Here is a 16,736-nt window from a genome sequence, read left to right on the forward strand (position 1 = left end):
CTTACATAAATGTATTGATTTATTTATTTTTGAATTTAAGGCGAGAGTAGTTTTCTACAGGAGATAAAGCTAACAGGAAGTGTGAAAAAAAAACTACCCAGCGGTATAAACAAAAATTAAATTAAATATCATTTAATTGCATTCAATCAGTTTTTAAAATTGTGGATCCGCCATTGAATGTAGTAGGGGAAAATGCCCGATTGAGACAACGCGTGAACACACGAAGATCAACTGGTATGCATCATCTAGGCGGATTCCAACCAGCGTGGCAGGCTCTCAACAGCAGCCTCCCTCGACATAGCCTTCGACCTCAGGACAAATTTCAAGAATCCGGAGATCGTCGAGTGCTAGAAAAGATTCCGTATCCGAATATCTCTCGGGAGACACGGTGCTCCCGGTGTTGCCCAAATCTGTTTGTCCACTGGAGGGTCCCAACAGTTGTCCTCTCAGAGCCCCAGTTCCCTACCAGGAACGGACTATTCTGAGCTCAGAAGTTTTTCAAGCTGTGTTCACAGTATACCAGCTAGATCGACCTATCAGACATGTTCCTACATTCCTCCATTCTCGGAACTTCCTATTAATTGAAACCATCTTTCCGCTATTCAGTTGGTCTCTAAAAGAATTTCGGATAGGGACCACTTAGTAGTTCTTGGTGATTTTAACATCCCAGGGGCTATTTGGTCCCTAGATAATTCCATAAACCACAACACATCACAAAAAATGTGGTTTACCAAAGAGCACTTCAATTAAACGGATAATTAGCCGAAGGCGGCGTACCGGAGTTTGCCGGGCTTACTAGTAAATAAATAAATATTTATACATGCTGGAAAAAAAACAAAGTAATGTCAACTTTCATAAGCTAACCTATCACATATTTTATTTTCAGGCTTATATTTACAGCTTTCAATTTTTTTCTGAGTATTCGAAATATCGTTCCTAAGTCAGTTATGTGACATAGTCGTCTGATATTTATAAAATTAAACCCGATTTTTATAAAAAAAAACTCGGCTGTTTATGCTTAATAGGGTCGGAAATTTTATGAAAATCAGACGACTATATCATAAAGTTGCCTTTCACAACGTTGCAGCATTCTTCATCATCATTCTATATACAAGACTTGATATTTGCGTCGATAAGACTTTTCCTTAGTTATCTTGTTCCCGGATGCACGATATGAGTACTTCATACTCCTTTGTGATGATTTAAGACTACCGCTCCTGTACTTAGTTTTAATAATAATAAATCGTATCACGCCAAGACCACATTGGTTATAAATATATAATAACTAAGTCGTTTTCGGGAGTATTTTTTACAGTCGTTAGTTAAAGCTACTATATTTTATAAATCTCAAAATATTATTTTAAATGAACTACATACTTAAAGAACTAACTCACCCAACATAAAAGAATGCATTCGCTTGAGTTTAGAGAACGGTAATTGTACAATAAATATGTAATCGATCCACCGGAAGCAGAAAGTGGAGCATAAGAGATAAACAGTAATTTTAGGACTCAGCAGTAAGTATGCGCTTGGCCGAAAGACAACTTATCTTACATACATGCTTATCGTTGTTTTTTTTTTATTTCCTAACCTTTCTTCATCATCTTTAAATAAAAAAAAACAGCTAAATAAATTGTATATAACTAAACAGCGAACAAGAGTAATTTTTTGAATTAACAATCTTACCTTAATTGGCTTAAGCATAAAATGAGGAGCGCCTCCGAGGGGTTGCAGAGGTACAGCCGGTTCCGGGGTAACCTGCTGTACAGGCCGCGGTGGTTTCAATGTTAACTTTTTGAGACTGGCTATACGCTTATCGCACATTAAAGATACATCGTCAATTCGTTGTAGTACCTAAACGAATTTATAGAATAGGTAGTTACGCAACTTGAATACAAAACAAGAGAAAACAAGAAAGGAAGCTAGTTTCGGCACGCCGAAGTTTGTATACCCTTGCCGTTTGCAATTGAATCATTAAGAATCTTTTCATTCTCCTCAAACTAATAGAAAAAAATGAAAGGATATATATAAAAGTTGTATACCTATACACAGCATTTAAAATTTTGGTTTTGATAAAATAAGAATACAAGAAAGTTTAATCGTATAAAAAAGCTATATATGTATGCTGAAAACACACACAAAACAACGTTTAATTATAATTAAATGTATATAATTAATGTATACATTTCACCTAATTCTATTATATTTACAGTTTGACAGTTACAGTTTTGCACTCGCAGATTTACATTTTTCTGTACATCTATCGATTGTTTCTATAAAATTAAATTAACATTTTTTTACAAATATTAATCGATCGTTTCTTTGGTAGCTATATGTTATAGTTGTCCGATCCGTCTCGTTCCGACATAGTTGCATTTAGATAGTTTTAAAACAGAGGGACTAGATCGACTCGGCTGTAGATGCTGATCAAGAATGTACATACTTTATAGGGCTGGAAATACTAACTTCAGACTTAAATTATAATGCCCTGCAAGGGTATAAAAACTCCGCGACTCCGAAGTTTGATAAAGCTTACAATTGAACCGAACCCTTTCTTAAAGATTACTGGAGTTGCAAAAAACTTGTAGATATAACAACCAGTTTTTTTTTTTAAATTATAAATTGGCATATCATTCCTACGGCAGCTAAGTAACGGAAAAAAAAAGGTATATGATGTCTTGAATTATTTGTGGAGCACAGCTCATATATATGAATATAAATGTTTCTATAGACGCGCTAGAGTTGAGGTTTTGGGAACATTATTGCATAATTGAATTAGCTAATACTAACACCCTTGATTTATCAGGCCTGTTCTCGATTCCACTTGGAAGTGAATTTGATAACATTTGCGGATTTCCCTTTAATTTAATTAGTACAACGATTGTTTAAAATTAAAAAAAAAAGTAAATTAATTAAGCACAACAATCAAGTGCAGGATGAGATTTTCATCTTATTTATGGAAAATTTTATGATATTGTTAGAGGCTACACAAAGGGTGAATTGGGACGGACAAAACAGCTGACATCCGCCTGAGTTTTCTATACTTATTATCGAACATTTCCAGTACTGCGCCGAAAACAGATGATTGAAATTTCAAATATGAACTAGTAACCCATTAACGTACTTTGGTTGGACGCTAGAGCGTCTAAAATTCAATTAGCCCCCTATTAACAAAACGCAGGTAAGCAAAACAGCTGATATTTCTTGGGAACAAAAGGGACCAAGGGGAAATTTAACAAAAAGTCCCTAAATCAACAAGGGGAAATCGCTTATGTAAAGAGAAATCAGTAAATGTTATTAAATTCACTTCCGAGTGGAAACTAGAACAGGCCTGAATATATTACTTATTTTTTGTTATAGTACATGATAAAAAAATAATAATATTAAACCCAAGGGATGAAGAAGCTCTGATACGTCACCCGGAGGGAAGGCCCCCACACAGCCGGATAGCGGATACTGTGGATCGTGGGTGTCAGAGAGCCCAAGTCTGGACTCCGTACAGCATTGATAAATCTGCTAGAACCTCCCCGAGGTCCGGGAAATGACTATTAACGCCCCATTGCGCGTAGCCTCCAACCATCAAACCCGAGTAGGAACGCCGAGGGCATCTTTGGATGTGGCAGAAAGGCGACCATGCTAGAGCAGGTCAGCGTGAGTGGCATACAAGACATAGAAAGGATGCGCTGATCATAAGCCCTCCTCCAGAGACGTTTTACAGTGAAGTGCTCGGATTGGTTACTCGTGCCCAGGATGCCAGGATGGAAGAAGTCGGCTATAGCGTCTCAAGAGTTAGAAAGACAGCAAAAGGAGAGCTTTTGCTGGAGATGAAGCTCAACTCGCAGGTCCAAGCCAGCGGCTTCAGGGAGAGAATTGGCAAAGCCCTGGGAGCTGGGGCCACAATCCGTACGGTGACGCCCCAGGTCTCTTCACGGGTATGGGATCTGGACGAGCTGGCCACTAAAGAGGAGTTAGAGGATGCGCTTGTCAAGCTGGCTAACATCCCGCCTAAATCGGTGATCATTAATGGAATATGCGCCCTGGCCACAGGAAGCCAGGTCGCAACTTTTACGGTCCCTACTGGCTTGGCAGGAGCATTCAACAAACTCGGCAAGGTGAAGGTCGGATGGACTAGGTGCAGGATCAACGAGCTCAATCCTCAACACCAGTGTTTCAGGTGCCAAAGCTCCGTAGATAGAAGCAAGGCCTGTTTTAAATGTGGACAATTAGGGCATAAGGCGACAGCATGCCATAACCCAGCGAATTACTTCAAGTGCGAGCAGCTTAAAAGAAAGGACACTAGTCACCAAGGCCGGTAGACGGCCAGGATGACTAACTCTGAGCTTGCCACAGGGACTGGCACTTACCCGTTCTAGTAGTGGCGGCAAGGATTAAGGTGGCGAAGGCGCCAGGCCCGGACTGTGTTCCCAACAGGTCGCTCAATCTAGCGATTTTTCTCAGATTTTTTGTGGTGCTGTTCGGGAAATGCATTTGAGAAGGGCTCTATCCCTCAAGGTGGAAATAGCAGGGACTTGTCCTGCTGCCAAAACCGGAAAAGCCGTTGGATGACCATCAGAGCCATATGTCTGATAGACTGGGCCGACAAGGTGCTGGAATACCTTATAATTTCGAGACTGAAGAGAGCCATCGCAGCGGTAGGCGGCCTCTCTGATTCCCAATACGGCTTTAGAAAGGCTATGTCAACGTTTGACGTCATCACCACCTACTGGCGAGTGCAGCTTGAGCGACCATGCTGTATGCTGCACACCGTCTGGCCGCTCTTCGCATCTGCAGTGCGTTAAGGACGGTCTCCGATCAGGTGGCACAAGTTATATAACAAGGTGCGTCGGACAGCTAGAGGATATTTGCTCCTTGAGGTAGCCGAAGGTGGCTCGGAGTGCGCCGAGTCCATGAGGGACAGCATCTCTCGTTTCCTTGGAGACACGGCGGTGGTGCGAGCCGTGACATAGGATTCGAAAGTCAACGTCTTCGAAATCCGGAATCATACATTGCCTATGTATGCCAATGTGTTTGTCGGGCTTTTATGGTAACAAATGTTTAAAAAAATTTCTGCCCAATATGCAGAGCTTGCAAATAACTGTCGACAGTTTCAAGTTGTCTGCAAATAAGTGTCTTTCTCTCACTCTTTACGAAAAGACTCAGAGAGCACTCGTTTTTTTCTATTCTGTGTTGTTTCTGTTGTTCCAAGACCGTGGTCAGTGAAGAAAAGCATTTTGTTATATGGAATATGGAATCTAAATGACACTTGTTAACAAAAATATTTGAAAATAAAATTAAATTGTTCTATTAATCAAATTGTATTATTTCTTTGCATATGTGATTGTATACATTCACAAGCGTTCGTTTTGCAGACGAAATATATTAATTGCAACAACAACGAAAGTAAAGGTGAAGACAGTTTGCGCTGAGTTGTTCGGTCAATTGGTCTTTTGCTGGCGCTCTGTGTACGAGCGTTTCTCGTCCCGCTCTTTACGCACTGCTCATTGAACGACCGAAGTAAAAAGAACTCAACGAAAAGCGCTAAACAGAAAACAGAAATGAAGACAGCAGAACTCCCTTGCTCAGAGCGAGAGCGAGAGAGTATGAACTTGTTCGGTTGTGCTCGCAACGAGAGCACAAGAAAAAAACTGTCGACAGTTATTTGCAAGCTATGCCAATATCTTAAAATTATTGTGTCAAAATTTTACATCGCTCATAGCAAAATTAACGATGTTATGGGTAGTTAAACGGACTTTGTTTGGTGTTCGATGTATAAGCATCATAAAGATTAAAGCGCTCTCCTGAAAAATGTCATTTTTAAAACTTAACTTACAATTTACTGGACCAATCGGGTTGAAATTTGACTTATAACTTTTTTTACTTATTCTAATTTTTGTTTTAAATTTTACTATATTTGTAGTTTAAAATCGGGGGCTTTTCCTGTAATTTTGATAAGAAATCCGAACAAATTTAACAAATAAAAACGCTACGTGAGTCCCTCGAGACATTTATCCATTAACAAATGCAATATACTTTTTTGATATCGGATGATTGGAAGGGGATGATGATTTGGAGGGGACTCGAGAGATTCCCTATAACTTAAGTGGCCCGTTTTGCACCGAATCAACCTTACCCCCCTTAACCTTTTCAGGGTTAGCTTTCTCGTTTAGTTACTTGTTGTGCTGTTGCTCTATTTCCAAAACTATTTGTTTATTTATTAATAGTTTTTATTTTTTGTATATTCCCTTGCATTAAACTTGAATAGGTTCTGCTTATAAGTGTGTGTTTTCACGATTTTATATTTTCAATTTATGGTGCGACGAAAAGGGAAGCGCATTAGAAAGAAAACAAACATTGATTGTAGACCTAGAAGCGAACATCTAAAAAAACGGCTTTATTGCTGACATGGGTGAACTAGCAAAGCGACTTGTATACATATGCAAAAGGATTGTAGTTTTTGTTAAAGTCAATTTGATTGGATTAAGGAAAAAGAAATAAATTCTGTTAAGCTGTGCTCCATATACATCTTAAAGTTTTTACCGTGGACGACCAAAAACAGATTTTATGGAAGCTTCCAACCGGATATAACGATGTAAAATTTCTGAGCTGTAAAAAACTGACGAAAATATGGCTAATATAATGTAACACGACTAATGCAACTCATCTCAACCAACGGTTACCGAATTTAATGTGGACGAAGTTTTGTCACTCTACCTTGATACAAATATAAGTAAACATTAATATTTGCTTTGTCGTAGTTTTCTTAATAGTAGGACTTCCTTTAATTTACTACCAAGCTATGAAAAACTTCTGGCTGCCAAGGCATTAACTTATCCAAAAAATATCGGAGTCAGCGAATCCGAAGCCGAAGTTGGGCTGCAAAGTTGGTTGGATCACACGGCGTTGCGAATTGTAAAACTTCAAGCTGATGTCCTTGAGTGCACTGGTGGTAATAGCGTTACTGACTTGATTTTAATTGGTAATTGGGAATTTGACGGCACTTCTGGACATTCCGAATATAAACAGAAAGCATTAAACAATAACATTGATGATTCGAATTTGCTTGTGACTTCATATGTACCACTGGAACAAGTTACGCAAGAAAATTTTCCCACGAAACACAAAGTAATTTGGAAAAATCCTCGACCGTCATCTACATTTCAAAAAGAAACAACGCAATTGGTCTTAGATGAAGCAAAATATTTTAAAAGTAAAATTTTTGTTCTGGAGCCATATATATGTAAAGCACTAAACAAAAGTATTACAATTACACATCGTTAACAGTTAACAGTGGTTGATGGGAAAGTTTGTAGTGCTTTAACTGAAACCTCTACTAGTAAATGTTTCATATGTGACGCAACGCCGAGCGAATTGAATGACTTGAAAAAATGCTTAAGCAAAAAAGTTCACAAAGAGCATCTCGAGTTTGAGTTGTCACCATTACATTCTTATATTCGATATTTCTTGCATTTGGCATATAGATTGCACACGAAAACTTGGCGAATTTCTACCCCAGATGATAAAAAATAGGAAAATTCATAATCACAAAATCGTTTTAAACCATACAAATTCGACAAATTTTCCAAGGATTCCGAATCTCCAACCAAACAAAATTTCAGATTTTTTTTGTGGAAGATATGAGCATTCAAAGTCGAAATTGTTTTCCGTGTATGCGTCATACAACAAACAATAGGTAAATTAGTCGACTTTCAGGTATAATTGCACAAAAACTAAATAACCAATGGTCTTGATTTCTTTTAATGACAGGTACATTCATTAACTCTTATCCAAATTAAAAAAAAAGAATAATTTATGTGGGCTTGTAGAGGTAAATCGCTACCTGCCAGGTGTCCATTATTTTCACCTTTTTTTGGCTAAAGTTGTCTATAACTTCTGAACCTAGAGTCGGCAACTGCACTATGACTACGCACTGCGTGTATCTTTCCTGAATCAGAATCCGTTTGGATCGGCTGCGTCCAGCTGCGACTCTGGCATTGCAAAGCAAAAAACCGAAACAACTCAGGGTGAAATATACCAAAATACCGACACAATTTCACACAAAAAAAACAAGAAAGGAAGCTAACTTCGGCACGCCGAAGTTTGTATACCCTTGCAGATATTACTTCATTACATTTTACCTATACTTATAATGTTTACAGTTTGACAGTTACAGTTTTACATTCCCAGTTTTACATTTTCTGTACATCTACCGATCGTTTTTATGGCAGGTATATGATATACATAGTTGTCCGATTTTTATGAAATTTATACCAAAGTTCTAGAATCTCAGAGTAGATGAAAATACGTTAAAAAGCACGAAAGTTAAAATTTTGTTCCTATTAATTTCCTGATCGTTCCTATGGCAGCTATAAGATATAGTCGTCCGATTTTCATAAAATTTTTACCAAAATTCTGAAATAATATAAAAATGGCCATATCCCAAAAATGATGCAAAAATTTTGAAAAGCAGTCAAGTTATAATATTTTTTCTAAAAATGTATCGAAAATTTGTATGGCAGCTATATGATATAGTCGTCCGATCCAACATATATAGCAGTGAGAGTATATAGAAGACTATATGCAAAGTTTCATTCAGATAGCTTTAAAACTGAGGGACTTGTTTGCGTACAGATGGACGGACGGACGGACAGACGGACAGACGGACATGGCTAGATCGACTTGGCTGTTGATGCTGATCAAGAATATATATACTTTATAGGGTCGGAAAGGTCTTCTTCACTGCGTTGGGTATAAAAATACTAATAAATACAAATACTAACTAAAAGGGGGCTATTTAACAAAACTCAGGCAAAACAATCGCGTTTGCCTATACCGGCCAGCTGATATTCTTTGGGAACAAAAGGTACCAAGAGGAAATTTAACGAAATATCCATAAATCAACAAGGGAAATTCGCTTATGTTAAAGGGAAATCCGCAAATTCAAATTCACTTCCGAGTGGAAACTAGAACATTAAAAAATTTAAATATTTGAAAGACTAGTCTGTTTTTTTTTTTTTGCACCTAGCGCTATATAATTTTCCAGTACATTACTCCCTCCGTACGACCCTTTAAAACTGCGCTCCCTCTTACTGATTTACCTCAACGTACCGAACTTTACATAACAAAAAAAAAAATTTACTTACCTGTGATACTAAAGCCTTAGTTTCTGGAGTTGTGCTTTCTAAAAAAATTTGTTTGAATTCCTTTGGACTTGATAATTTAAAATCAGATGCAGAAGCAATGAAATCCAGTAGCTTGGCCAGGTCTGCAGAGGCTGAGCTTTTTTCCATATTTTGGGATGCTAAAAGCTCTACGCCATTGGCACACCACTGGTTAGCCTAAAATAAACATGCCGACTTAGTTTTGTTGAACAAGTGTAAAAATAGTTTGACGACTTACGCTATCTACTCTTTCCATTAGTTCATGGTTCTTAGCTAAGGTATCTAACCTTTTACAAAGATGCAATTCGATTAATGCACAAACACGATTTATTTCGTCGCACTTTGGTTGAACAACTATCCACGGATATATTTTTTGTGATTTAATTAGAGTTTGTCCAAGCAATAATACTTTATGTGCCCGTCGCGTGTCATCTTGAAAAACTTTATAATGATCATTTGCTAATTTCAAAAGTTCCGAGGCACGTTCGGCGCTCTCTCCAATTTCTGTCATCTCAGATATTGACTGCATATGTCCATCAAATATGTTCTTAAATTGTAAGATAGATTATTAAGAAAAAAAGTATTTGCTATGGAACTTATACCTGTATTTCATGGAAATCTTGCTCGAATATCCGAAGATGCAAACATTGTTGTAGAGATTCCCAGTGTGCCTGCCAAAAATCGTCGAAACGTCTTTCTGTTTCCTCTAGTTGAACAAGAAGTCTAGGGTAAAATCGAAAATCATCATGTTTACATTAAAATTAATATACATATATGTACGTAACCTAATATATGGGCATTTCTATTCTGTAGAATTTGACATTTGTACGTATTCAAAGCATGATATAATTATATATGTCGCGGAACGAATTAGGGCTATCGATAGTTAGCCAGGTTTCAGTAGGGCCGTAAAGGAGTCAGTATTTATTGTGTCAGGATTTCGGAATGAATGTAATCGGGCACACTAATTTAGGCAAATGCAAGCTTAGAATTGCCGGATGAATTTACACCGATTTGCGCCATCACAGAGAGAGGGAAGAGAAACTGCGGTATGTAAGCTAAGGAAAACTGTATTGCAGGTTAAGTTAACTTATGTATTTCAGAATAAAACCACACACGCACACGTTCACAACCAACGTTGTCCTTTGTTATCGCTAAGAAGGCATAACCCCGTGATCGGGCAAGCGGCGTCATTTTCTTTTATTCGCACTCTGCGAGATGTCTACACAGCATTCGCCCCGGCGGAGCCCCAGGCTGGAAGCCTCGGGTGCACCCGCAACTGCGACACCCACGACCACAGCAACTGGCAAAGCGGCCAGCTCTGCGAGTGCAGCTGGTGATCGACAGCGGCCACAGACTCCGAAGGAAAGTGGAAAAGCTGCCAGTGAATCGGCAAGTAATCTGCGGCCCGCAGCAAAGGGGCAGATTACGGACTCCACAACTGTACAAGTGGCGGCCCTAATGGAAAGGATCGCACACCTAGAGTCGGAGCTGGTGAAGGCAAGGGCAAATGAAGGGCAAGCAGAGGCCGCCAGGGATTCCGTTCGGGACACGCGGCGTTGGAGTGAGCGGTGCGGCGAATACACCGCCATATTTAAGTGGAAAAGCTGTCAGTGAAGCGGCATGTTCGAGTGGAATGCTGACACGTATGAGAGCAGCACCACGGCAGGGCTCGAGTGAGAGCCTGCCCAGGCAGATGAGTGACAATCTGCAACCGCCATCTTTGGATGAGCAGTTGCCGGCACAATTGAGTGCAAATTTGCCGCCACAATTGAGTGGAAACTTGGCGCCGATGCTCGGCGGCCATTGGGCAAACGGGCAACCTGTCACACGGACCTGTGCAACAACAACAGTGAGCTATTCTCCGCATTTTGTGTTACCGCCACGGCGCAGCCTGAATTAGGTTACGTTCAGCCGCCACGGGAGCCAACACACAATTTGGAGGTATCTATGCCATCGCCCCTATCATATGGAGCGGCGACAACGAGCATACCTGGGTGGACGCCACGAAGATTGCCTGATCTTCTCGAGTTTGAAGGTCAGCCAGAGGAATGGCCAATATTCCTGTGTGCGTTCACGGAGACAACGGCAGCTTACCAGTGTACAGAATTGGAGAATAATCAGAGGCTAGTGAAATCCCTGAAGGGTGAAGCCAGAGCAGCAGTGAAGTCGCTGCTTATCCACCCCAGAAATGTGCAAGCTGTTATGGAGCAGCTACGATTCCGGAATGGACGACCAGAGCTACTGATCCGTAGCCAACTGGAGAGCGTGCGCGATGTGCAGCCAATCCTGGAGGCTAATATTGCAAGGATCGTGCCGTACGCCACAAGGGTGAGCAACCTGGCAGCGTTCCTGCAGTCCACCACGACGGGCAACCAGCACCTGGGTAACCCCACCCTGATGGAGGACCTGGTCGCCAAGTTACCTGTGAGCAAAAGGCTGGACTGGGCGAAGCACGCGGCTGCGATACAGCCATACTCGACAGTGGTGCACCTGAGCGAGTGGCTTCATGAATTCGCTAAATTGGTGTGCACTGGACGTCGGACGTCGGAATCAAGGAGCACCCGAAGCGACGGGTGTTGCACGCGAATAGCGTCCCCGAGGAGGAGCGGTATGCAGACCGCCCCAAACGTTGCCCCATGTGTGAGGGACAACACGAGATCAAAGATTGCAAGGAATTCAACCACGCTTCTTCGACGATGCGGATCGAGTCCGCGAGGAAGTTGAGGTTATGTTTTTCGTGTCTGGAGTATGGACACATGGCCCGGTTCTGCAAGAACGGCCGCGAATGCAACGTCTACGGATGCCGGATGAGGCATCACTACCTACTCCATGAACCAGCTGGACATCCCAGACGGCCGCCAGTCGCAGATGGACGCAGACGTTGTACGGGGAGAATACGCAGGTAGACACCTACGCACAGACGACCCTTCTGTTACGCTCATCGACGACGAACTCATCCGCAGCCTGAACCTAAAGGGTGAGAGTCGACAACTGAATGTGCAGTGGTTTGGCGGAAAGTCCGCCAAAGAGCATACAAGGATGGTTAGCCTGCAGATCAGTGCAGCGGGCAAACCCAAGCGCCATGGGCTAAAGAACGTTTACGGAGTAGCCAATTTGAACCGATGCACAGCTTGCGTCGGGAAGTGAAGGCGAATGCGCGCCTGCCTGTAAGGCCGTACAGCAATGCGGCGCCAAGGATCCTAATTGGACTGGATCATGCGCATCTTGGAATACCCCTCAGAACCAGAAGCTACGGATCTGGAGCGCCATACGCAGAAGCCACCGCACTTGGATGGGTGGTATATGGACCGGTGAAGGGAAAGGCGTGTTCACTGCTTCAGAGATCGTGCCTCCTAGCCGTGCCTCAGGATAATCTTCTGGAGAAGATGGTCAGCAATTATTTCGAGATCGAGAATTTCGGAATGAAGCCGGCACAGCCACTCGCAGCTGGCGGAGTGAAGCCGGCGCCGTCAGTCGCAGATGGCAGCGTTGCACGGGCCCTGAGTATCCTGGAGGAGACGACTAAACGAGTTGGTCAACGATATGAGACTGGGCTCCTATGGAGAGACGACGAGGTGAGACTGCCAGAGAGCTACAGTATGGCACTCAAGAGACTCGTCAACATTGAGCGGAATATGAAGCGCGATGTGGACTTCGCGCGGGCCTACGACAGAATTATGGATGATTACGTAAAGAAAGGCTACGCACGACGACTGGAGCCCCAGGAAGTCCAGAGGTCCCAGGAAGGCAAGGTATGGTACCTGCCGCACTTCGGGGTGGAAAACCCGAACAAGCCTGGAAAAATCCGGCTGGTCTTCGACGCGGCTGCCAAGGTGAAAGGCGTGTCACTGAATTCGGCGCTGATGAAAGGCCTACAGCGCTACAAGCCCCTCCCAGCGGTACTCTTCCATTTCCGGGAAGGAGCAGTTGAGGTTTGTGCAGACATCAAGATGTTTCATGAGGTATTGATGCGACCACAGGACAGATGCGCTTAGAGGTTCCTGTGGATAAACGGAGACGATCGTCGGGATCCCGACATATATCAGATGACAGGTGATGACGTTCGGAGCTGCCTGCTCACCATGCTCGGCGGATTATGTGAAGACCGTAAATGCTTCGGAGTACAGCAGCACGGATCCGCGAGCAGTCCTGGCGATCAACGAGTATCACTACGTGGACGACTACGTCGACAGTTTTGCCAGTGAAGCAGAAGCCATCGCTGTCTCGACACGGGTGAGAGAAACACATGAGAATGCTGGTTTTGATTTGGAGCGTGATGACAGGGGAACGCGTCCCCACGAAGAGGGAGTTCCTGAGCCTGGTCATGTCCACGTTCGACCCGATGGGGTTTTTGAGCTGCTATATGGTCACCGCCAAGATATTGATGCGAAAGATTTGGCGGAGAGGAGTCGGCTGGGACGAGCAGCTGTCAGAAGAGTTAGCCGCGCCCTTTGAGAGCTGGCGGCAAGGAAGAATTCCGATGTCCACGCTACTATTTCGGCGCTGGACGAGTGCGGGCACTACAGCTGCACATCTTCGTGGATTCCAGCCAGTCAGCGTTTGCAGCAGCGGCCTATTGGCGGGCCACATATGAGAGCGGAGACGTGCAGGCGCATTTCATATGTTCCAAGACGAAGTGCGCTCCGATGAGGACAATGTCTATTCCCCGTCTGGAACTTCAAGCGGCAGTATTGCGTACGAGACTGATGGACACCGTCAAGCAGGAGCACGGTGTGGCGATCAGCGACTGCGTACTATAGACAGATTCTAAGACTGTGCTGCACTGGATAAGCAGCACCCACCGGAGATACAAGCAGTTCGTCGGAAACCGGGTGGTGGAAATCTTAGAATCCACAGAGATGTCCCAATGGAGATGGATCCCGTGGACCTAAGTATCGGGTCGCGGTGGTTAAGCGGTCCCGCATTCCTACGAGGACCGGAGGAGAGCTGGCCGAGATCGGGTGAGGATTGGATCCCCCCGATGCCAGATGAGGAAGAAATGAAATGTGAGTTTGCTCTGGTCATGACAAATTTTAAATCTGTGCAGAGATTCTCGAGCTACAACCGACTGGTGAGGAGCACCGCGTGGGTGCTCAGATATATTCGACGGTGCCGTGGACTACGTTGCGATCGAGAGGATCACGGGCTGACGTCGATGGAGTGCGCCGAGGCAGAGCGCGCACTGATAAGGCAGTCGCAGCGAGAAGCGTTTGCTGAGGACAACCAAGGAAAGGCCGCCAAGGGCAGCCGACTGTACGGGTTGTCCCCACACTTCGACGAGGGCGAAGTAATGCGAGCCAGCGGAAGGATCGACGACGCGGCGTGTGCCCCATACAGCGCGCGACGGCCGATCATACTGTCTCACACGGAGGCACTGGCGGAAATGATTGTGTAGCATCACCACGAGAGGATGTGCCACCTAAATACGGAGGCAACTATCGGAGCGATCCGGCAGAAGTTCTGGATTACGAACTCACGGAGGCTGCTACGCAAGGTGGTGAGCAACTGCAACGATCTGCTAAAGGGAGTGCCCGATGTTCCAGATCTACCCAAGGATAACGGACAGGAGTCCGAGAGATGCGCTACCAGGAAGCAGTGGCGCATAGCGAGGATGATGAGGGATCGATTCTGGAAGCGATGGGTGCATGAGTACCTGGCGACTCTTGTACGCAGGGAGAGATGGTGCCAACACGTCGAGCCCATTCGTCGAGGGGATCTGGTGTACATATGTGATCCGGCCATACCACGAAGAGAGTGGAAGCGAGGCGTCGTGGAAGCGGTGTTCACCGGAAGAGATGGAGTGCCTCGTCGAGCGGCGGTGCGGACTAACGATCGAGCCAAGACGATAATGCGTCCCGCTTCGAAGCTAGCTGTCCTGGACGTGGTGAAAGCTTCGCTTCACGGGGGCGGGGATGTCGCGGAACGAATTAGGGCTATCGATAGTTAGCCAGGTTTCAGTAGGGCCGTAAAGGAGTCAGTATTTATTGTGTCAGGATTTCGGAATGAATGTAATCGGGCACACTAATTTAGGCAAATGCAAGCTTAGAATTGGCGGATGAATTTACACCGATTTGCGCCATCACAGAGAGAGGAAAGAGAAACTGCGGTATGTAAGCTAAGAAAAACTGTATTGCAGGTTAAGTTAACTTATGTATTTCAGAATAAAACCACACACGCACACGTTCACAACCAACGTTGTCCTTTGTTATCGCTATTTGAGAGGCGGTTAACGGAGTGTTAAGAAGGCATATCCCCGTGATCAGGCAAGCGGCGTCAATATAAATAAAAAAACCTACATATGTTACATTTTTCAAGAAATTTAACAAAAATTAAGGAACTTGCACGTGAAAAATACAGAAGTCACTTTTGCGGCGATCTGCTTAAACACTGCGAAACAGCGAAACGCCAAGGATGTTTTTAATGGACCAAATTTTAAATTGTCAGTTTTTTGTGCTTTTAATTTCAATCAGAAAGATAAAGTAATATATAAAAGTATGTACATAATATGTATTTAATTTTAATCGGCTTGACGGCACTCTGTGTGAGTGATGCGACTCCGCGACGAGTGTGCGGGGAGTAGGCTTGGTGATACCCTGTTTGGGTGATGCGACTGTCTGTGTAGTCGGTTCGACGGCACTCTGTCAATAGCCACATAACAAATGTACGACGTTGACAGGGCACCGCATTGTGGCGGCTACCTTGTCAGGGTCTGTGTGTATTCCTCGTGCGTGTCCCAGGTACTTCAACTTGTCTTGAAAGAACTGGCATTTTTCCGAATTAAGGTTAAGGATATGATCCATCCGCGGTAACTGCCGTGCACAGTCTCCACTGATTGTTCTTCTTTACGAGTACTACTGACGTGCTGTAGGCCGAGTGTGAGGGTTCTATTAGATCTTGTTGTAGTAGTTCATCGATCTGCAATGTCGTGTTACACTGCGCCAAGAAATCTATCCCTAGTAGTGCGCCTCCGATGACTTCGTTTAGTATCAGCAGAGTTACACCTCCTCGTTTTCTCCGACTTCTGTTTTTAGAAGCACCTCTTCTGTGGCTACCGTTGTTGTTCCGTCTGCTTCGTCTGTCTTTCGGTTGGACTTCGCCATATTTCCGGGGTTTGTCTGCAAGCTTCTCGCCAATGAAGCTTCTTGTTGCCCCTGTGTCGAGTATTCCTTCAACTGGCATGCCTGCTACTCGTACTTGGGCGATGATCCTTCGACCGTCGAACTTAATCATCGTCTTTGGTGGTAATTTTGCGCTGGCACTGGGAGTACCACCGGCCTCCCAGCGCCTCTTACGGTTCCCTCTTTTCTCTTGCAGCAGTGGATTGTCCATATGTTGTCTCGTCCGCATACCCAACAGAACATGGGGTTATTGCATTGTGGTTCTATGTGTCCTGTGTGTTTGCAACGTCCCCAGGAGTGGCTCCTCTCCACTGAGGGAGTGTTGTGAACTTTATGGCATCCAGAGCTTGGGCTGCGTGTAAATTAGACAGCGCGTTACTGGGGAGAGGATTCTTCTTGCCTGGATCAGACATGGCTTCTAGCTCAGCTTGAGACGAGCAGTTGCTAGTCATCTCAG

The 16,736-nt window shown here is 43.8% G+C and overlaps 2 protein-coding genes across 3 annotated transcripts in view; one reads left to right on the forward strand and one right to left on the reverse strand.

Annotated features, from left to right (window-relative positions):
* Window positions 1–16,736, reverse strand: part of LOC108083304 (guanine nucleotide exchange factor DBS) — an 83,771-nt gene that overhangs the window by 36,585 nt on the left and 30,450 nt on the right. Inside the window, exons 7-10 of the mRNA XM_041775686.2 lie at window positions 9,761–9,881; window positions 9,397–9,705; window positions 9,141–9,335; window positions 1,687–1,854 (exon numbers count right to left, since the gene is read on the reverse strand). Of these exons, the coding sequence (XP_041631620.1) occupies window positions 1,687–1,854; window positions 9,141–9,335; window positions 9,397–9,705; window positions 9,761–9,881 (793 nt within the window). The remainder of the gene's footprint in view (window positions 1–1,686; window positions 1,855–9,140; window positions 9,336–9,396; window positions 9,706–9,760; window positions 9,882–16,736) is intronic.
* LOC138927881 (uncharacterized) lies at window positions 2,567–5,973 on the forward strand. 2 transcript variants are annotated; one of them, XM_070283221.1, is made up of 2 exons: window positions 2,567–2,666; window positions 3,361–5,973. In XM_070283221.1, exon 2 carries the CDS (start codon window positions 3,615–3,617, stop codon window positions 4,314–4,316), a length of 702 nt encoding a protein of 233 aa, XP_070139322.1. In that variant the 5' UTR covers window positions 2,567–2,666; window positions 3,361–3,614; the 3' UTR covers window positions 4,317–5,973. The 2 variants fall into 2 exon arrangements, with proteins under 2 accessions (XP_070139322.1, XP_070139323.1); XM_070283222.1 differs by having other exon boundaries at window positions 2,594–2,666; window positions 3,395–5,973.

Source organism: Drosophila kikkawai, chromosome 2L (genome assembly GCF_030179895.1).
Source record: "Drosophila kikkawai strain 14028-0561.14 chromosome 2L, DkikHiC1v2, whole genome shotgun sequence".
Lineage (NCBI taxonomy): Eukaryota > Metazoa > Arthropoda > Insecta > Diptera > Drosophilidae > Drosophila > Drosophila kikkawai.